Genomic DNA, 22,169 nt, shown 5'->3' on the forward strand with positions numbered 1-22,169 from the left:
TGGAGCTGAACATTACTTAGATGGAGAAAAACTGCAAAAGGCAGCAGCACAGCGGGATTTGGCCATCCTCGTGCACATACCACAAAAAGCTAGTTTCCAAGTTCAGCAGGAAATATAGAAAGCAAATGGACTGTTGACTTTTACTTCAAAGGGAATGGGGTATAAACATTTGGGAGGTCTTACTATAACTATACAAGGCACTAACCAGACAACTGCTGGAACACTGTCCCTTTATCGAAGGAAAGATACATCTTTCAAGGTACTGGAGACATTGACTCAGTTAATTCCGATATAGAAGGATTTGCTTATGAGTCATTGAGTAGATTGGGTTTGTGCACATTGGACTTTAGAAGAACAAGAGGAGACTGCATTGAAATGTACAAGATTCTTTGGAGGCTTGACAAGACGAGGACAGTTGTTTTCCCTTGCATAAGAGTCTAGGACCACAGGAAATAAATCTCAGAGTAAGGGGTTACCAATTTCAGAGAGATGAGGAAGAATCTTTTCTCTTGGAGGGTAAGGAATATATGGAATTATTTACTGCAAAGGGCTGTCAAGGCTGTGTTGTTAAGTATATTCCAAACCAAAATGGACAGATTTTTAAGCAGTGAAGGAAATCAAGGGTTATGGGAATAGATGGGAAAGTGAAGTTGAGGATTACCACCTATGTCTCATGGATTGTACAAAGCATGGGCAAAGATGGTTTTGGAGATAACTCACTCATATGTACAATTCATATTTTTACACTCATAACAGATTAAGCCTGCGTTGCACCGATGTTTAATTAGCCAAAACATGACGATTTCTTTCTTTCCCCACAGTTCATGCAGCAATGAAGTGGAAAATGTTCAAAATACTTAAATATACCACTCATCAGGGCTTTTGCCCGAAACGTCGATTTCGAAGCTACTTGGATGCTGCCTGAACTGCTGTGCTCTTCCAGCACCACTAATCCAAAATACCACTCATCAGCTGTGGCCTTCAAATTAAAAATAACTAATTGATATATTATATACATTGATTCTATTTACTTTCTAGAATGAAGCTCCCTAAAACCACTATATTTAAATTTCTTAGCTGAAAGATCCCAGCATCACTCCACTGATTACCTTTGTTGTTGGATCATATGTTGCTTGGGTCTGGATGCCTCTCACATTACTACCATGTCCACGTTCTGTCATTGCAAACATTCCAGTAAATTTTAAGTCCTACAATTTGATTGGGGAGAGAAACAAAAGGCATTGCATAAGTAGTTTAGCTTCAAATGTAGTTTGTAATATATTCCAATTGAATTGAATCGAATGGAATTGAATCTATTGTCACGTGTACCGAGGCACAGTGAAAAGCTTTGTCTTGCGAGCAATACAGGCAGATCACAGAGTTAAGTAGCATAGATAGTAAAGATGATTTTCACTTCAATTGAGTGAGAAAATAAATACTCATCATGTATTGTGACTTTGATAGCTTGGCTGTATTGCTAACAAGTAATAAAATATAAATTTTCCTTTGCATGTTTAAATCCCTTAATAGCCTTGATCCTCCAGATTTCTTTATATCCCCAAATGCTACCTTTACTCATTCCCACATGTTCTTTCACTTAAATGGATACCGTGCTCTGAGTCATCTGGTGTGCATGCTCGAACTCAGCCACAAAGAGGCAAGACACATACTCACTAAGGCAAGCTAACAAATACTAGTCAGCCAGGATACATTTTTAATACTCTGCTGCTCTAAGCAGTCCTTTGCAAATGTGTACTGAAATGGCTTTGCGCTTTGTGTAATTTTGTGAACAGAGCTGTAAAACAAGATGATCCTCAAAACAAAACAAAAACTGCACAAAGCTAACAAGTGCTGTAAAATCAGTCAGTCATATGGTTCCTTGTTTTAATTCTAATTTTCCATGTTAAACAGAAGAACAGACAACCTGAAAAGAAGTCAAGCTTTCTTTAGGTGTGCCGGCAGTAAGGATGAAAGAGGTTAAGCAGGACAGGGTACTTTAAAAATTAAGATGTGGAAAAGTAAAGAACATGAAAATTTTTGAACCAAGGAAATGTAAGCCAAAATGTGTGCAAACAATCAAACAAGGGCGCCAGTCTTCTGTGGTTACATTCCTGCCCGGGTGTCCTTGGAGTGGGAACACACTGTATCCACCAAAGCACTTGATGCTTTTAGAAACAGGTTGCCACTGCTGGGGATTCATTGTTGTCTTACCCCTCTCCAACTCCATTTTGATTTAGCCCCTTCACGTTATCCCTACCCCTCTCTCACTCTTGATGGTTTGCATTGCCGGTTACAGGCTTGAGACTGTGGTGCTGGAAAAGCGCAGCCAGTCAGGCAGCATCCAAGGAGCAGGAGAATCGACATTTCGAGTACATCCAGTTGGTTGCACAGGCTTTACTGGTGGCAGTCAATCATTAAAAACAAAACAAAGTCACGGAGACTTGGTGATGGGAAAGCCATTCAGCTATCACTTCTGAACATATCAACAAAAACAAAAAATAATGGACTCGAGTCATCAAATTGAAAACAAACCAGAATATATGGAAAACCAACAGTTGAAGCAGGACTTCAATTGGGTCAGGACTGGCAATTAAACCCTCCTAGATATAAATAAATTTCAATTTCACTTTCTTGTTTCGGCAGAAATTCATTTCAGGGTCATTGCTCATTAATTCAAAAATTACATTAAAATTAATAATTGAATTAAAAGAAAGAAAAATCACCATAATACTGAGGTCTAGCCTTAATTAAAACATATTAAAAATTATTTCAATGTATTAAATTAGCCAGTGAGTCCCAGATGAATGCAAATTCTCAACTGCTGTTCAAAGTTCTTCCAGAGAAGGGCACAGATAAGTTCAGGAACCTGCATCTGAGAGATCGTAGCCATTTCCCTGAATGCATCCCAACGGTAAACATAGGTCAAGGGATGATTCTCATTGTTCATGACTCTATTTTTGTCAAAAGCCTTCTTCAGATTTCACCAAGAAATGTTGATTCATCAAATACCCTTTCAACCCGGTCAATAATCTCTGTTCTCTTAAAAAGAAAGTCTACTTTTCTTTTTCCCCCTCAGACTGCAGTAGCGAGAGAAACATCCCATAAGAACAATAATGATACGTATAGCCATATAAAAGAAATTTATATGTTGGATCTGCTCAAAAGGAGTTTACTTTTCTGAGGTAGAATCATCGCTCATATCTCCTTGCTACCACACCAATACACTGCTCCCTCCAATGAACCTTATACTTTGATATCTAGATACTTGTGGTTTATATTTATTTCAACATCCAGGTCATGGAAAAAGTGTTATTAATTGGCTTTTTCCAAATGTCTGTAAGTAATTGATTAGATTAGGTTAGATTCCCTATTGAAACAGGCCCTTCGGCCCAACAAGTTCACACTAACCCGCTGAACAGTAACCTATGCAGACCCATTCCCCTATCATATATTTATCCCTGACTAATGCACCAAACACTATGGGCAATTTAGCATGGACAATTCACCTGTCCAGCACATTTTTAGACTGTGGGAGGAAACCGGAGTACCCGGAGGAAACCCACACAGACATGGGGAGAATGTGCAAACTCCACACGGACAGTCGCCCGAGGTGGGAATCGAACCTGGGTCGCTGGCGCTGTGAGGCAGCAGTGCTAACCACTGAGCACCGTGCCGCTATAAACATGGATTTATACCAAATAAATTCTGTGTCCTATGATCTCATACTCCACAGCCTCCTGATGAAGGAGCAGTGCTCCGAAAGCCAATGCTTCCAAATAAACCTGTTGGACTGGTGTTGTGTGATTTTTAACCCTGTATTCATTAAAATAGGCTTCAACTAAATCCAGAAGAGTAATACACATTGAATAGAGTTATGTAGGACAACTCATTAGGACAGGAAAACTTGCATTTGTATACAGAGGATCCTCGATTATCCGGCATTTGAGTATTCAAATAATCGGATTCTCCGGCAAGATTGCAAAGTCAGATGCTCGGCTAAACTATGTTATCCAGCATTCAATTAACCAAACAAAATACTCCCATGCTTTGTCCTTCGGATAATCGAGGTTCCTCTATAATGCCTTCATGAATATTATTCTTCCCAAAGCACTTCATAGTCAATAATGTTCTTGTATCGAAGTGTAATCACTGAGATAATGTAGGAATTGTCGCAGTTTGAAAACACATACCAACAAAGTCAAGAACAGCTTCTTCCCAGCTATTATCAGACTTATGAACAGACCTCTCTTGGATCAGAGTTGATCTATCTCTGCATCTTTTTGTAGCTGCAACACTATATTCCGCATGCTGTTCTTTTACCTGATGCACTTAAGTAAGTTATGACTTGTCTGGATAGCATGAAAAACTTTTCATTGTATCACGGTAAATGTGACAATAACAAATTAAATCAAATCAAGTCAAGTCAATTTTTACACAGCAAGGTTTCAGAACACCACTATGAAATGTGACCGGATAATCTGTTGAGTGACTTTCTAGAGAAATATAAAAGATGAATAATAATATTAAACCAGAGCCGATATTGTAGCATAGGACTGAATAAAGAAATATTCCAAATGGATTCTTTTTGATTTAAGCAGCTCACTAGCAAGAGGACTATTACACGAGTACGCGTTAATATCATCACAAGAACAATATAAAATTAAGGATGCAGCTTGTGGACAAACCAGAGCGGTATCTAGAAGCAGAGGTTATAAATGTGAGTCATTTTAATTATCCAAACATATTCCGGATAAAGAAAATGTATGTGATGTGTTCAGGACTGTCTTCCCCATCAAAACCTTTAAAATCTAAAAACGACATTAAACAATCATATGAATCACTTCTGGGTAAAATGAAAAATGTTCAAAACGTACAGTAACATTTCAGAAAGTTAACGCTGTGTAAATGGATTCAGTGGGAAAAAAGGAAATATGGGAAAATTAAGGACATTGCAACAGGATAGTGAAGTAAATCAACTTATTGTGAAATAAGTGGGCCTTTGCTAAATTAAACAATGGAATTAATTTTTATTTGTTCATGTGATATGGATGTCACTGGCTATGCCCATCCATAATTACGCAGAAGCCATTTAGGGATCCACCACGTTGCTTTGGGTCTGGAGTCATATACTGACCAGATTAGGTAAGGTTGGTGGATGTCCCTCACTAAAGGACATTAGCAAACCTGGTGGGTTTTTATGACAATCAACAATAGTTACATGTCACCATTAGGCAAGCTTTTTATTCAAGTTCACCAACTGTCCTGGTGGGTTTGAACTTATTTCTCCAGAACATTCTGGAAAACTGGTCCAGTGAAATGACCACTATGCCACTGCCTCCCTAAATCAACCCTCCAGATCGCAATTGGAAAACCCTAAACAATAAATAAACAGGCAGAATCATGGAGCTGGTTGCTTCATAAATACCTGATGCATGCGAGATTTTCAAATATTCAATTTTTAAAAAACTGAATTGGTCAGCAAAAAGGTTGTGTAAAACATATAACAGAGTAGCTTGTTTAGGTATATACAGCATAACATACCTTTAGGGGTTGAAACCACTTTTCAATGTGCTCTTTGCTTCCGAGGTTAATTATTGCCCCACCAAACAACCAACAGACCACACCCATCTGCAGGGCAGGAACAGGAAGAGAAGAGAAGCAAGATTAACACAATTAGACACATTTTCAGCATGAACGGTTTTCTGATTAAGTCAGCAATACAGGTGAAAGAAGCAGTTGGTTCACATTGGACAGAGTAGTTCCAGAACCTCAAATTCTCACTTCAGCAATCAATGTTAAGTGAGAAGCAAAAGAGGATGACAGAGCAATAAAAATGGATATATGGAAAGATGTTAATGTTCATTTAGTGCAATTGATCATTTTCTCAAGTCTACCTTCTCAACCTAGGTTAATAAATTCTCATAATTTCATCAATTCCACTCTGGGCCAACCAGCAAGATGAAGACTCTATTTAGGAGTTAATACAATAAGTTAACTTTCTGCTTTCCTTCAATGCTTCAAGTTACTGCTGTGATATAGTGAGGTCTGAAAAAGAAATGAAAAGCTATCTAAATAAAAGGAATAAGTGAATACTGGTTAGACACACATTTGCTGAATAAGAAAGTATCTAAGTTTTTAATTTGTGCAATGTATAGATTGTAATTTACAGTTGGCATTGAAGTTGAAATCTAAAGTTTAAAATTCTGAAGTTGTGAGCTTTGAGTAGACTAACTTTCAAAAGGTGCACTGAAACAACAGCCTTATTAATAAATAGCTGAAACTAGACTGGATTCTCATTATTTGACTGAGGTAGGCTCTTTGTCCAGGGTACATATATAAATAGGCAACTCAGTGCACTCAGTACACTTGTGAGAGCAACGTACAATGGAATGATGGAGTGGAGCTGAAAATGTGTTTCTGGAAAAGCACAACAGGTCAGGCAGCATCCAAGGAGCAGGAGAATTGACGTTTCGGGCATGAGGAGGTGTGCCAAGTGGGCTAAGATAAAAGGTAGGGAGGAGGGACTTGGGGGAGGGATGTTGGAAATGCGATAGGTGGAAGGAGGTTAAGGTAAGGGCGATAGGCCGGAGTGGGAGTGGGAGCGGGAGTGGGAGCGGGGGCGGAGAGGTCAGGAAGAAGATTGCAGGTTAGGAAGGTGGTGCTGAGTTCGAGGGTTGGGACTGAGACAAGGTGGGGGGAGGGGAAATGAGGAAACTGGAGAAGTCTGAGTTCATCCCTTGTGGTTGGAGGGTTCCTGGGCGGAAGATGAGACGCTCTTCCTCCAGCCGTAGTGTTGCTATGGTCTGGCGATGGAGGAGTCCAAGGACCTGCATGTCCTTGGGGGAGTGGGAGAGGGAGTTGAAGTGTTGAGCCACGGGGTGGTTGGGTTGGTTGGTCCGGGTGTCCCAGACATGTTCTCTGAAATGTTCCGCAAGTAGACGGCCTGTCTCCCCAATATAGAGGAGGCCACATCGGGTGCAGCGGAAGCAATAAATGATGTGTGTGGAGGTGCAGGTGAATTTGTGGTGGATATGGAAGGATCCCTTGGGGCCTTGGAGGGAAGTAAGGGGGGAAGTGTGGGCGCAAATTTTGCATTTCTTGCGGTTGCAGGGGAAGGTGCCGGGAGTGGAGGTTGGGCTGGTGGAGGGGTGTCGACCTGACAAGGGAGTCACGGAGAGAGTGGTCTTTTCGGAACACTGATAGGGGAGGGGAGGGAAATATATCCCTGGTGGTGGGGTCCGTTTGGAGGTGGCGGAAATGACGACGGATGATACGATGTATATGGAGGTTAGTGGGGTGGTAAGTGAGGACCAGTGGGGTTCTGTCCTGGTGGTGATTGGAGGGGCGGGGCTCCAGGGTGGAGGAGTGGGAAGTGGAGGAGATGCGGTGGAGAGCATCACCGAACACGTCTGGGGGGAAATTGCAGTCTTTGAAGAAGGAGGCCATCTGGGTTGTACGGTATTGCAACTGGTCCTCCTGGGAGCAGATGCTGCGGAGATGAAGGAATTGGGAATATGGGATGGCGTTTTTACAGGGACCAGGGTGGGAGGAGGTGTAGTCTAGGTAGCTGTGAGAGTCGGTCGGTTTATAGTAAATGTCCGTGTTGATTCGGTCGCCTGAGATAGAAATGGCGAGGTCTAGGAAGGGGAGGGAGGAGTCTGAGACGGTCCAGGTAAATTTGAGGTTGGGGTGGAAGGTGTTGGTAAAGTGGATGAACTGTTCAACCTCCTCGTGGGAGCACGATGATGGAGTTGAGCATCTTCAAGAATTTAGTGGAGGAAGAAGAGATACTTAGTTACCTTTGCTTAAACAAAGCAGCTGATTGGTAAATAATATTGATGAGTATTTCTAGTCTTTAATATAAAAATAGGGTCTTCATTTTGTATTTAGGTCTCTAATCTTTTTTCATTTTTTCTTGAAAAATAGCCTGTTAGGTACAAAATTGATAGGAGTCTGATTAAAAAAGACAATAGTAACAATACAGTGTTAAGAATAGGTATTTTTCAAGGGTAAAGAGCAGAAATACTAATGTGATTTAATTAAGAACTGAAACAATACACAATCGAGATAGCAGATTGGGAGGAATGCTGCAGCACTTGGGATTTGTTGTAAACCAAGATGATCCACAGAAAACAACTGTAGTAAGGGTTTGCAGATCATACAACTTTGATTAATGCAGTTAGATTGCTTCTCCTTTAGGAGAGTCTAGGGCCTGGGGGCATAATCTCAAGTAAGGGAGCACCCATTTAAGACAGAGATGAGGAAGATGCTTTTCTCTCATTGGGTAGTGAATCTGTGGAATTCTTTACCACAGGGGGATGGCAGACTGGGTCATTAAGTATATTCAAAGCTGAGATAGGTAGATTTTTAAACAGTGAGGGAATCGGGGGGTAATAGGGAAAAGGCAGAAGTATTGGGGATCATCAAAACAACTATGATCTCATTGACTTGCATATCTGACTGGATGTTTGAATGCTTCTGCCCTATATTAGATTAGATTACTTACAAGTGGAAACAAGTCCAACAAGTCCACACCGACCCGCTGAAGCACAACCCATCCATTCCCCTACATTTACCCCTTTACCTAACACTATGGGCAATTTAGCATGGCCAATTCACCTGACCTGCACAGGTTTGGAACTTGGGAGGAAACCGGAGCACCCGGAGGAAACCCACGCAGTCACGGGGAGAACGTGCAAACTCCACACAGTCAGTCGCCTGAGTCGGGAATTGAACCTGGGTCTCTGGCACTGTGAGGCAGCAGTGCTAACCCCTGTGCCACTGTGCCGCCCACTTAATAAGACTGTATCTTTTGGTCTTATACTCTCTACATCCTACAAGCTAGCCAAACTTCTTCTTCATCCAGTGTGCCTATATCATGAGCTCTGTTCTTCTGCAATTACCTTACTTGTAGTGGCTTATCAAATAGTTTCTGGAATGGAAAACATTAAATGCTTGAAAAGCGTGATAGATCTGGCAGCATTGTAATGAAAGCAATAGAATTAATGATTTAAGTCTAATATGTCTCTTCTTGTGTTCCGAGTCTCTCCTGAACCCAAGGATGACAGTTTTGATTTTCCTACTGTTTCTTGAAACTTATTCAAATATGTAGGGTCACAATTTTACTCTTTAAGTGATTAGGTTTTGATTAAGTCAAAAGCTCACCCATGCTGCAGTTTGTAATTCGTGTAATTTGGCGTCCTGCAGGGAAGAAAACTTCAGTGCCAAAATTTATTTTGAGAGAAAATTTTAATTTACACAAAATACTATCATAAAAACATGGAAATAGGAGCAGGAGCAGGCCATTCACATGGAAATGACGTACTTTGTGAGTGTACAGTGTCTAGTCATCACTCTGCCTGTGGGACTGATTGCCACTATGCACTTTGCAAGTTTGTCAGTCATCCTTACGGTGTTTGACCTTTTTCATGCAATGATTAATTAAATTGATTGGAAAGTGTAATGTTCATTCTGGTGTTCTTGACCTCATGCTTGAATTACTGGTCAGTTACATTGTCCAAACAGAAAACTGGTCAAGGCCTTAATTTGTACATTGTTGAGTTTCAGTTTTAATTTTTAATGAAGAATGACACTTATTAAAATGAGTTTCTTTTCAAATTAAATTAAAAGAGACAATTCTAGCTTCAAAGAACAGTTTACGCTGGTAATCAGAGCAATTTATGGACTTATTGCCTGATCTTTGGGTCTTGCTATTTTAGTTCTGGAATATACTTTGTGAAGTTCAGTATAGTAGTTGAGTGTATTTCGCTTCTCGAGCCTGTTCCACCACTTAATGAGATTGTGGTTGATTTGCATCCTTACTCAACACCCTTTAATACTCTTGAGTAACAAAAACACTGCCAATCTCAAATTTAAATTTACCAGAGTCTAGAAACAATTTCCATTTGCAGAAGTGAGTTCCAAATCTCTCCTCCCCTTTGCATGTAGAAGTATTTTCTACTTTCCCTTTTGAAAGGACTGACTCTAATGACTGATTCTAACACCTTCCAACCAGAGTTGGTTGATAACAGACATTAAAATTAAAGTTGAATTATGCTGCTTTTAACAATGTGAATTAATGCTAAAGATGAATAATTACCATAAAAGTTTCACTGGGGAGAAAGAATTCAATGGACTAAGACAATGTTCAATGATGTATGAATGCATGTCCTCCCTGAGCAGGAGGTTTATTGGTATCAGTAAAAATGCCTGTTATTATCGGAACATATGTTTATTATTTGTGTTTATTTTTATTCAGTTCTTCTTTCATGACACGTGGGTGTCACTGGCTAAGCCAGCAATTATTCCTCATCACTAATTGCCCTGGTGAAGATTGCTGGTGAGCTGCTTTCTTGAACCACTGCAGCTAATTTGGTGTAGGTATACCCACAATGCCTATTCAGGAAATAGCTCCCAGGATTTTGACCCAGCAGCTGTGAAAGAACAGCAATACATTTCCAAGTAAGGATGGCGTGTGCCTTGGAAGAAAACTGGTAGATGTGGTGTTCATGTGTACCTGCTGCCCTCGTCCATACAGGTGGTAGTGATCGGGGGTTTGGAACTTGCTCTCTGAGGAGCTTTGCTGAGTTGTTGCAGTGTTTCTTGCAAATGTATTAATTATTCTTTGTTGATGAATGAAACCTCACTGAATTATTTAAGATACTAAACCATTTAAAATAATATAATTGGCCATATCACCACGGTGATAAAATTTGATCTGTCATGACCACTGCAGGAGTGACACCAGAAAGGAATCAATGCACTCCTCCGATATCAGTCATAACACAAGACCAATCTTTTCTTTTTAACACCTTGTCTTCTTTTACCGAGTACAGAAGATATTTTCAAGAATGCCTCCAGGGATGAGTGACTTCACTTATGAGCACAGATTGGAAAATTTGGACTGTATTCCTTGGAGAGCAGGCTGAGCAAAGATTAATAGAAGTTTTCAAAACAATGAGAGTATGGACAAAGTGGGTAGGGAGAAAATAAAGCATTAAGAAGCAGAGGTTTGTGAAGGTTTGTAGCTCAGGTTGAGTTTGTAGTGAAGCTGTCTCCTGCTTTCTATTTATATGTTTGTCCTGGATCCAGGCCAAACATATAAATAGAAAGCAGGAGACAACGGCTTCGCTTCACTTGGAGGTCGCCACTGATGATGTTACCTAGACAGGTCCTGAAATGTCTGGATATCAAACCTACAGCTCAGCGAGCAAACCTACACCCCATTAAGAAGCAGATTTAAAGTGATTTGCAGAACAAGAAAAAGCACATACAAAGGGAGAAAAGACATTTTATTTGTCATGTGAGTTGGGTTTAGAATGAACTGCCTGAAAGTCTGGTGGAAACAGGTTCAATTCTGCAATTCCTCTCCTGAAGTTGTTTCTAAGATTCAGAGTTTTACAGGACACATGCATCAACCGATATTAGTGATTACCTTCACTACTGAAGGCATGCAGAGTAATGTTTTCATCCATTTGTTAGTCTTTTGTCTTTAAACAACCTATTTCAAAGTAATGAATAGATTTCAGATGTCAGTGAAGTGGATGGCAAGCCCGGATGGCAATTGGCCATGAGGGACTCAGCCCAGCATTGGGAGAACATACCCTCGTGGGGAAAGCCCAGAGTGGAGCAACTGCAGGCCAACTGTATTCTTTTTTGTTTTATATTTGGTACCTAAGATTTTGTACCTTGATACCTTTGTACCCAAGATGACACTGGGAATGGGAAGTTTGTCCACTTGTCACTGTACTCCTGTACTTTTGCATTTGAGCACATGTGACAATAAATCTAATTCTAATTCTCGATAGGGTATGGCCAAAGGAAGAACTGATTGATTTTTGGAAAAACTGTAGATTCAGTAAAGAATTCCACAGATTCAGTTGATATTAGAACATAGCACAAAACTCATGTTAGTGTGATTTAGGAATTTGTTGATCCAGAATACTGTCAATTATCTCAACTGCTACAGTGAAATTTGTCTCAGCTGTCAAATGTGAACAAAGTCTTCAGAGCAGACTACTGGATATGTAATGGGTTGAAATGCCCTCAGTGATTTTAAATCGCAATAATTTTTTTTAAAGTTTTGCAGTTACTCATCCTTATTTGGGAGCAGGTTGGGGAGATCCTCAATAGACTTTCTCATGCAGAACTTAACTAGTGTGGTGACAAGAAAAGGGGGATAAGGACCTTGCCAGAGCTAACTACCCATTTATTTTCCCATGTCATCACCCATTTCACCAACACAGGAACAGGAAGATTCTGCCTTTGAAGTACTTTGCATGCTCCTGGTCAGCTTTTTATAAAAAGGATACAGAAATACTAACAAGCATGCAGGCAATATTTACAAGGATGATATCAGGAAATTAAGGGCATACATTATCAGAAAAGGATTCACAGACTGAGTCTCTTTTCTTTTGAAGAAAAGACCGAGGGTCTACTTCATCAAGATATTTAAAATAATAATAGGTTTTGGCAGATTGACAGCCTCTAAATATACTCTTTCCACAAAAGACAACATTCTCTCTAAATCCAATGTAAGACAGCCACCAAAAAGCCCAATAGGAAATTCAAAACAAGCTTCTGCAGGAAAGAGTGGTGATCATGTGGAACTCATTAAAACAAAGAGTAGTTGAAGCAAACAGAATAGATGAATTAAAGAGAAGCTAAACAAGTACAATAGAGAGAAGGATACAGAGGATTATGATGACAGATTTACATGAAGAAAGATGGGATAAGGCTCAAGTGGAGTACAAGACTGTCTAGGGCAAGTAGCCTGTTCCTGTACTATATGGCCTTCATATCCTATGTTAATATCAAGTTAGTCCCTCTCCCCTACTCTTTCTACATAAGCCTTTTTTTCCCCTTTAAGGATTCACTCAGTTCTCTTCTGGTACTTTTGAACCAACTTCAGTATTCCTTTCAGACAGTATATCCCAGATCATAATCTCCAATTGAAACAAGTTATCCTATTGACTCTCACCAAATTATTTATAATTTTGAACAATTTGACTAAATTTCTCTTAACTGTTTCTACTCTAAAAGTGAAAAACCCAGGCTATCCATATAACTGAAGTTCCCCAACAGCTGTTATCACACATAAAATTTCTCTAAGACACCCTCTTCTAGACTATGATTTCCTTCCTTCTTGATGAGGTAATCAAAACTTGATCTCCACAGCAGATGGTCATTGGTCAAAAATTAATTTCCGATTGAAATGAAAAATGGCCTTTTGATCAGATATTAACCCCTACAAGCTTTGCCCATTCCTCAGCTCTTGCAATTGCTCCAGAGTAACGTTTACTCCCCACTTCCCTCCACAATTGCCACCTGATCCTTTTCATCGCTCCCATCACTAAACGCACAGCTTTTCTCCCACTCAAGTCAAAATGCCTTTTTTGCCAATGCAACTCAGATCTGTTCTTTAAGCAAATTATGAAACATACTAAGCTAGGACTTTTAATACATATCGCGAAATATGCAATGCACAATTCGTTTTATTTTATTTTAAACAGTACAGAAACTAGTAGTTTATTCCAGTACATCAATGTCAGTCTTTGCATTTTACATGAGCCTCCTCCCCTTTCTTCATCTATTCCCAAGAGCATAAACTTTGACCCCTTTCTCACTCATGTTTTTATCTAGTTTCAGGCAACAGTGCTATTCTTCTCAACCTCTTAAAGTTACAAAAACAGAATTCTATCCAAATTGCTTTGCAAAGTTTTCCCTTTAATCTTTACCTTCACTCCAGTCGTGAGGTCAGCTGTGGAAAGTACCTCTCCAATTGCCAGACTTTTATTGACACAGTGCTTTTTCTTTTCTATCTAAAAGAAGAGGCAACATGAATTCAGTTTTTTTTTAAAGTCAAAATAGCATAAATCCCATGGAACAAATTCATGTTTGCAAAATAGGTGGGTGAGTGAAGATTAGAGAGGAGCCCACATAGTTATCATGTAACACAGATGGAGGCTTAGAAGGCAATCATACACTCAACCTTTGGGTCAGAAAGATTCAGGCATTTAAAATAGAGGACAATGTTCTAGATTAGGATGAATAACCTTTTAAAAAGAAATCTTTTAAGAATAGTTTTCAGCTACAGACCATTCTAAATATGATCTGACTAGTACATTATAAACTAACCTAAGTTTCTGTGTAGAACAATCCCAGGTGCTTCACAGCTTACCAATGACTCGGCACCATCCTCTTGAACTGTCCTACCTGCCAATCTTCCTTCCCACCTATCTGCTCCATCCTCCTCTCTGACCTATCACCATCACCCCCCACTTTCATTTATCTATCGCCTTCCAAGTTACCTTCCCCCCAACTCCACCTCTCTCCTATTTATCTCTCAGTGCCCTTGGGCACCCAACCTCACATTCCTGATGAAGGGCTTTTGCACAAAATGTCGACTCTTCTGCTCCTCGGATGCTGTCTGACCTATATGTTTTTCCAGCACCACACCTTTTGACTCTGATCTCCAACATCTGCAGTCCTCACGTTCTCCTGACCTTGAAATTATGTCAATACTGTCATTTTGGCCAATTTATGCACAGTAATATCTAACCCATATTTGATGCTGTTTGAGGGTGGCATGGATTGAGATGTTAGGTGAACTTTCTGCTTTTTCTAAAATGTTTTACTGAGCTGAAGGGTCAGTTTTGATTATGTACTTACGATTTGGTAAGGAGACAAATGACATTTTAAATCAAAGTTGAGTACTTTCACTGAGTAAAGGTAACAATTGAAAAGAGTGTCAACATACCTTCTATACATTTGAATTTGACACCTTACAACTATAACACTCACTATCCTTTAGCTTCACTTATGGCTCCACGAAGACATGGAAAGTGATATATTTTTATTCTTCCAGATCTAGACTGTTCCATCTTAATTCAGTCCTATTTATTATATGCTTTTGATCCAAAATGGTTTGAGCTATGCTGTAATCCCCATGGCTCAAGACAAAATTAATTTGTTACATTTCTGTCCAATTGCAATGCTAATCTAAATCATCTTGCAATTTTTTTTCTATGCCTTTTGTAACCATGCTTTGAATATGTTGTCAATAAGTTAGTTTTCAATCAAAACTCTAATTATAACCCAGAATTCCATACGCTCTTAACTTTTTTGCTGTTTACAAATTTGTTTTATCAGCTGTACATTTGCAGGCCAAGATCTCTCTGTTACCATGCTCTCTACCCAAAGTAGGCACTATTGAAGTTTGCACATTTTCCAACATTAAATACTGTGGAACTACAGGAATCATGTTAGCTAATTTAAGTAAACTTAGTCTCACAAGCAGCAATTAAATATTACTAAATAATAGTTATTTTTACTCATGTTAGTTCAGGAATTTATATGAGTCAAGACACCGGAAGAGAGGACTTCTGCTCTTCTCCAATGCTATTGCTTTTAGCATTCACTAAAGGGAATAGGATGGGACATCAGTTTAACATCTCATCCAAAAGGCCAGCATTTCAAACACAAAGCATTTCCTTGGTATTGCACAAAAGACTGTGCCATGTCTGTCAAAACTATGAGAACACAACATGCAGCACAATTGCAATCCCATCTCTACTCAGTTTGAGACCATATCCTACTGGAGAGGTGAACCTTATACTTAAGCACTCTGTGCCTGATCAAGGGACCCAACACGTGAAGGGCTGGTGGAGGCAGTTGTTACCCTTTTCCCCAGATCCCTTTTTTCTCTATTCCACTTCCCAGAAATCCCCTTTTTGGTACCCCTTTGCCATTCCACTTAACTCTCTCCAGGAACCCACCTGGAATCCTGGTAAAAGCTCCACTGCTTCTGGTGCCACTGCAAGTATAGGAGTGCTGCCAGCCTCTGATTGGCCAACAGGCTTTCCACCCTGCACAAGGCTTCATTCAAGGTGAACTCTGACACAAGACAGGTGCCTGATTGTTACTACCTTGCATCAGGCCTCGCAAAAACAATCGACAGGTTCCAGCCAGTGGATGTGAACCCCACCTTAAAGCATTTAATTCTACCCAGCGTTCAATCTATTTGACTAAACAAATAGGTTTAATTTTTTTTTCAAGCAAATACCTGTTCTTCCAACTGTTGCTGAACAGTTGGTAACTTTATGACAAACTTGACTCGCTCAGAAGATAAATCCCGCATCTCGTCCAGACTCAGATCATACCTAAATAAAAATTGATTACAAAAATCAACATCTTTTAACCATCAAATATTATCACCCCCTGTACAATCTCTCAAACAATTAGTATGTTTTACACCTACAATTCTAATACATCTTAAATAATTGTTGAATGCATGAGAAAATTAGAGCTCAATACCAGCAAACATCTGCATATAAGGCATAAAATAATCGTATCAGTCAAAGCTTTCATCTGTTTATCCTTTTTTATTCCCGTATACAACTTACATTCACCTTATACTTTTAACATCGTAAAAGGTGCCAAGGTACTATACAGGAAGGTCAAATACTGACACCAAGCCAAATGGCAATTTTAGGCTGGTGACCAAGCACCTAATCAGAGAGCAGGATTTTATTAAGCAATTTATTGGAGAAAGAAAGGTAGAAAGTCACAGCGATTAGGGAGGGATTTCCTGCGTTTGTAGGCATGACTACCAAAGCAAAAAAAAACCTGGATGCATAAATGAGCATTGGAGTAGCAGTGGTATCTTTAAAGATTGAGAGGTTACAAAGACAGGAAGAGAAACAGCCAAGGAGGTTGTTGAACCTAAGGGAATTTTAAAATCCTGATTGTCAGACCAAGAGCCAAATGAACCCAGGGCTGAGTTCAGACATTGGCAGCACAGCTTTGGATCGCTGAATATAGAAGATTGTGAAGGATACAAAAAGTGAGATTCCTGCCAGGAAAGCAGTCAAATAGTCAAGTTTGAACATAATAAAGGCACAATGACAGTATCAACAATGGATGAGCTGAACAGGGCCTGTGACGGAGATGCTAAAATGTTGAGGCAGGTGAGTTTGATGCTAGAGTTACTATGACATCTTAAAGTCAGCTCATGGTCAAATGAAGCACTGAAGTTGCGAACTGTCTGGTTCAACCTTGGATAGTAACTAAGGGGAAGGATGAATTCAGTGGTTAGGGAACAAGATTTGTCATGGGGATGTCTGTTCTTTCTAAGTGCTGCAGCCAGTCCATTCAAGTGCAGCACACATAATTAGGGCAACCATGCAATTTCTGGTGGTTAAGAGAGGTCTACTGCCACTGCATCACATTAGCATATAACAGATAGACTGCAAAGATAAGAAAGACTGGATGAAAGTCAAACCTGACAAGATATTAGAATATTAGATTAGATTAGATTACTTACAGTGTGGAAACAGGCCCTTCGGCCCAACAATTCCACACCGCCCCGCCGAAGCGTAACCCACCCATACCCCTACATCTACATCTACCCCTTACCTAACATTACGGGCAATTTAGCATGGCCAATTCACCTGACCTGCACATCTTTGGACTGTGGGAGGAAACCGGAGCACCCGGAGGAAACCCACGCAGACACGGGGAGAACGTGCAAACTCCACACAGTCAGTCGCCTGACATAGAATCCCTACAGTGTGGAAACAGGCCCTTCAGCCCAGCAAGTTCACACCGACCCTCCGTACAGTAACCCACCCAGAGCCATTCTCCTATTACTCTACATTTACCCTGACTAATGCACCTAACGTACACATCCCTGAACACTATGGACAATTTAACATTGCCAATCTACCTAACCTGCACATCTTTGGATTGTGGGAGGAAACCCATACAGAGACGAGGAGATTCCACACAGACAGTTGCTCAAGGCTGGAATCAAACCCGGTCCCTGATAGTATGAGGCAGCAGTACTAACCATTGAGCCACTGTGCCGCCCGTAATTCAAATGGAATACTAGTTGAAATTTACCCATGTCAGTAACTGGAGCCAAATCTAGCTAAACCCAGGGATGGAAATATGATAGCGAACAATGGTGGGGAAGGAGAACAATAGCGGGAAAGGAGAACAATAGCTTTAAGCTTCCCAGTATGCACCGGGAGGATGTTTCTGCCCATCCACTACCAGGTGTCACAAATCAGAAACGCTGACAGGGTCAAGTGAAATGACAATGGGGATTGTCAGTATACATGTGGATTCAGGTGGTGTGTTTTAGAATGATACCAAAAAGCAAATTACACGTGAGAAAATAGCAGCGCACTAAGGATGTTAGAAGTAATAACTCCCAAAACAAATGCAGTTAGAAGTCAACCACTGTGCTGTGGGTCTGGAGTCACACACAGATCAGACCAAGTGAGGTTAAATAGCAGACTTCCTTCTCTAAACAAAAGGATATTAATGATCCACATGAGTCTTTACAACAATCAATGGCTGTCCATCATGGTCACCATTGCTAAGACTGGTTTTCAATTCCAGGTTTTATTAACTAAATTTAAACTCCCTCAGCTGCCATGATGAGACTTGAGTCTATGAGCCTAGAACATGATCTGGGTCTCTAGATTTGTAATCCATTGACATTACCACCAGACCATCAACTTCCTTTAAGGAAACATAGTTTGCAGGAATATGTCCAAATCACCTGCATAGTAATGGAATAGATTTTCATTACAACAGCATGGACGAAAATCCTGCAGAATGTATAGAATCATACAATCCCCCCCACCCCCCCGCCCCAGTGTGAAAAGAGGCTATTCAGCCCTCTGAAAAGCATCCCATCCAGACCCAGTGCCCTTCACCTAATCTCTGCAACCACACATTTAGACTGGCTAATCAATCTACCCTTCCATCTCTGGACACTACGGGGCAATTTACCAAGGCCAATCCATCCAACCTGCATGTCCTTTGACTGTAGCAGGAAACTTGAGCACCCAGAGGATACCCACATGGATAGAGGGAGAACATGTAAACTACACACAGTCAGTCAACCAAGGCTGGAATTGAACCTGGGTACCCGGTACCTGGTACCTGGTGCTGTGAGGCAGCAGTGCTAACCACTGTCCCACTCAGGAGCCATATTGGACACCTTTTATTAACTAACTTGATTTTTATACCATTATCTACTTTTTAAAAAAACTTCTTTATTGTAGTAAACACATTGAAGTGCCTTGGAAAGCCAATTATGATTAAAATTGACACATATTAGATTAGAGTAGATTCCCTAACGTGTGGAAACAGGCCCTTTGGCCCAACAAGTCCACACCAACCCTCTGAAGAGTAACTCACCCAGACCCATTTCCCTCTGACTAATGCACCGAACAATATGGGTAATTTAGCATAACCTGCACATCTTTGAAGTGTGGGAGGAAACCAATGCAGACATGGGGAGAACGTGCAAACAGTCACCAGAGGCTGGAATCAAACCTGGGTTCCTGGCATTGTAAGACGGCAGTGCTAACCAGTGAGCCACTGTGCCACCCCACCCATGAGGATAGGTGACCAAAAGATGTAGGTGGAAAGTTTTAAGAAGTGTCTTAGAAAAAGAAATTGTAAAAGGCAGACGGGTTTAGAGAAGGAATCCTTAGACAGCTGAAGGCACAAAGAACAGGGCAATGGAAATTGGGAATGTTCATGAGATCAGAATCGAAGAACACAGTTAATGTCAGAAGCTTGTTGGGGGCAGGGTGGTAACAATGATAGGGGGGATGAGAATTTTACTTGAGACAGACAAAGAGGATTAGGTCCCTCAAGCTTGTTTTGCCATTCAGTTAGCTCAGGACTGATCTGATGCTTAATTCCATGTAACTGTCATTGTCCCACATTCCTTAACATTTTGGATAAAATACCGCCAATTTCAGATAAATTTTTAATTTAAATCCATTATCAAATGATGTAAGACATCCAAATTTCCACGATGATTTGCCTTTAGAAATGTTTCCTATTTTCACTCCTGAAAGATTTGGATGTAACTTTTAGATATTGCCACAGGGAGCCAATGTGTAAACACAAGGGTAATCAATGAAAATGTGGGTATCAGCAGCAACTATGCATTCCACTTTGTTAGATTACCACCTAGGCACAAAGGTCAACACTAATGTAAGCAGCTCCATGTCTGGTATTCTTAAAGACTTGGATTTTCATAGGTTCTGGTCTTTTATTCAAAACCTCCAAGTGTAACAAATGGTTTTATTTGATACAGATCAGTTGTGGTAACTCTTGCTTCCCTGATATGAATGTTTGCTGTTCCTGCAGTGTGCCTCTGCAACTGAGAAATCTATTGTCAGAGAAGGTTAAACCAGTTGCAAATACACAAAATAACTTTCTATTGTCTGAAATGAAGTAACTGATCAGTATCCAGGGCACCAACACTGACTAAGACAGACAAGCTGTCAATACTAATTTCAAGACCCTCCAGAAACTATTCAACAAGTGCACTTGCGGGCATTGTATTTTCATTTTGACAATATCTGCTTAAAAGTCAAAATCAGACCTGTCAAGTCAGCACAGATACCAACACAATGCCAGGCAAAACTACCCAATAGTTCTGGAAAGATCTTGAATTTAGCGTCAAAATAGAAGGAAGTCTATCTTATTGGCACTGTTTCAACCAGCAGCATTCCGACAGGCAACCGCTTAGCAAATCTGCAAAATGATCTGTCAATCTGCAACTCCACCGATCATCTTTGGGATCCTGAATGACACTAATGTCATGTCATTTACAATTTCCAAGTCAGAGAGATTCACGGGGCCTCCATCTTTCTGAATTCTTTTTTTAAAAAAGTGATTTGGGCAAACTTCCCAGCATACTACGCATCCTTAAAAATGACCCAAAACAGGATATGGGATTGAAAAGGCAGCAGGAAAGGCAAGGGGGAGGGGGAAGATGGTTTCTAACGTCACGTAACGGTTCTCCGAGCTACTCCATTCAAAAGATCTGAAAGCCGACGGAACCCGGAAAAGGGATTCCGTCAGCTGGCGCGGCCCGCCTAGTCCGTGTCAGTCTCGGTATTTGCGCCGGCTACCTGTGCTGGGTGAACAGCTGACTCTGGGCTGTCTGCTGACGGAGCTCGTTCTTCAGCTGCCAGTGCTGTCCATCCAGGTACCTGGCCAGCGAGGTGTCCCTGATGCCGAGTCTGCCCTGTATTGAATCCTCCTCTTCCCACGCTTGCTGCTGCAGCAGATGATCCTTCGGCATGTTTTCTCAGTCTGCGGTGTACTTCCCTCCTCCAGGTCGATACCTTGACCCGGGCAACAATGTATCGGTTTTTTTTTCCGCTCTGGTTACTTTTCGCGCATGGCACTGGCTAAGCTCGCGCTGCAGGAGCCGCGTCAGCGCGCGACGCGGAAGGCGGGGCGCCGCTGCTTACAGGTACCAGCGGCAACCCCGCTGTCTTGTTGCTAACAGGTTACCCAAAGTACCTGCAATGCAATAAGCATATTTTAAAGCCCTGCTTTAAACTAAACTAAATGTCTAAACTAAACATTGGATTTTAAAACGACGGAGGTTTGTTTTTCATTGCAAATCGGACGTTATACTTAAAACGTGTGTTTTTAAAAAGCACTGAGGTTGTTCAGTTGCCAACAACTTCTGATCCTATTTACCTAATCGTGGTAGTAAAATATTTTTCAGGATTGCAGATGGCTACAAATCTTAAACTAAGGGGAAGGGATGGCTTAGTAGTATTGTGGCTAAGACTTAATCTAGAATCCCAGTTGATATTATGGAGACTAAAAACAAAAACTCAGAAAGACTAGCAGCACCTGTAGAGAGAAAGCAGAGTCAATATTTCAGATCCAGTTACACTTCTTCATAACAGTTTGAGTTTTTACAGCAATTTGTTTTTGTATCTGACTTCCAGCATCTGCAACTCTGTCAATTTACTTGTTTAATATTCTGGGGGGTTCAAATGGTGGAATAAGCAAATGGTGGAATTTGAACTTAACTAAAAACCTTGTATTAACCTTTGTTGGGAAAAACCCCATGTGGCTTACTAGGGAACCTTTAGGGAAGGAAACCTCTGTCCTTACCTAGCCTGGCCTACATGCGATTTCAGACCCACCGCGATGTGGTTGATGCTTAACTGCAAAATGGGCATTTAGGAATTATCAATAAACATTGACCTTCCCAGCGATGCCCTCAGCCTGTGAATGAATAAAAGAAAAATGGTATTTCCTCTGTGTGTGCCAAATGGCCTGTGCATATTCAGCATTTTTTTTTAAAAACTTAAATCCGATCTCTTATT

General features: G+C 40.6%; 1 protein-coding gene across 1 annotated transcript in view; it reads right to left on the reverse strand.

The window, feature by feature from the left end:
- Positions 1–21,233, reverse strand: part of acoxl (acyl-CoA oxidase-like) — a 392,592-nt gene extending 371,359 nt beyond the window's left edge. The window contains exons 1-5 of the mRNA XM_072551478.1: positions 20,949–21,233; positions 16,064–16,160; positions 13,737–13,820; positions 5,542–5,628; positions 1,110–1,208 (exon numbers count right to left, since the gene is read on the reverse strand). Of these exons, the coding sequence (XP_072407579.1) occupies positions 1,110–1,208; positions 5,542–5,628; positions 13,737–13,820; positions 16,064–16,160; positions 20,949–21,121 (540 nt within the window). The 5' untranslated portion in view covers positions 21,122–21,233. The remainder of the gene's footprint in view (positions 1–1,109; positions 1,209–5,541; positions 5,629–13,736; positions 13,821–16,063; positions 16,161–20,948) is intronic.
- Between the last annotated feature and the right edge of the window lie 936 nt (positions 21,234–22,169).

The sequence above is a fragment of the Chiloscyllium punctatum genome, chromosome 3 (assembly GCF_047496795.1).
Source record: "Chiloscyllium punctatum isolate Juve2018m chromosome 3, sChiPun1.3, whole genome shotgun sequence".
NCBI lineage: Eukaryota > Metazoa > Chordata > Chondrichthyes > Orectolobiformes > Hemiscylliidae > Chiloscyllium > Chiloscyllium punctatum.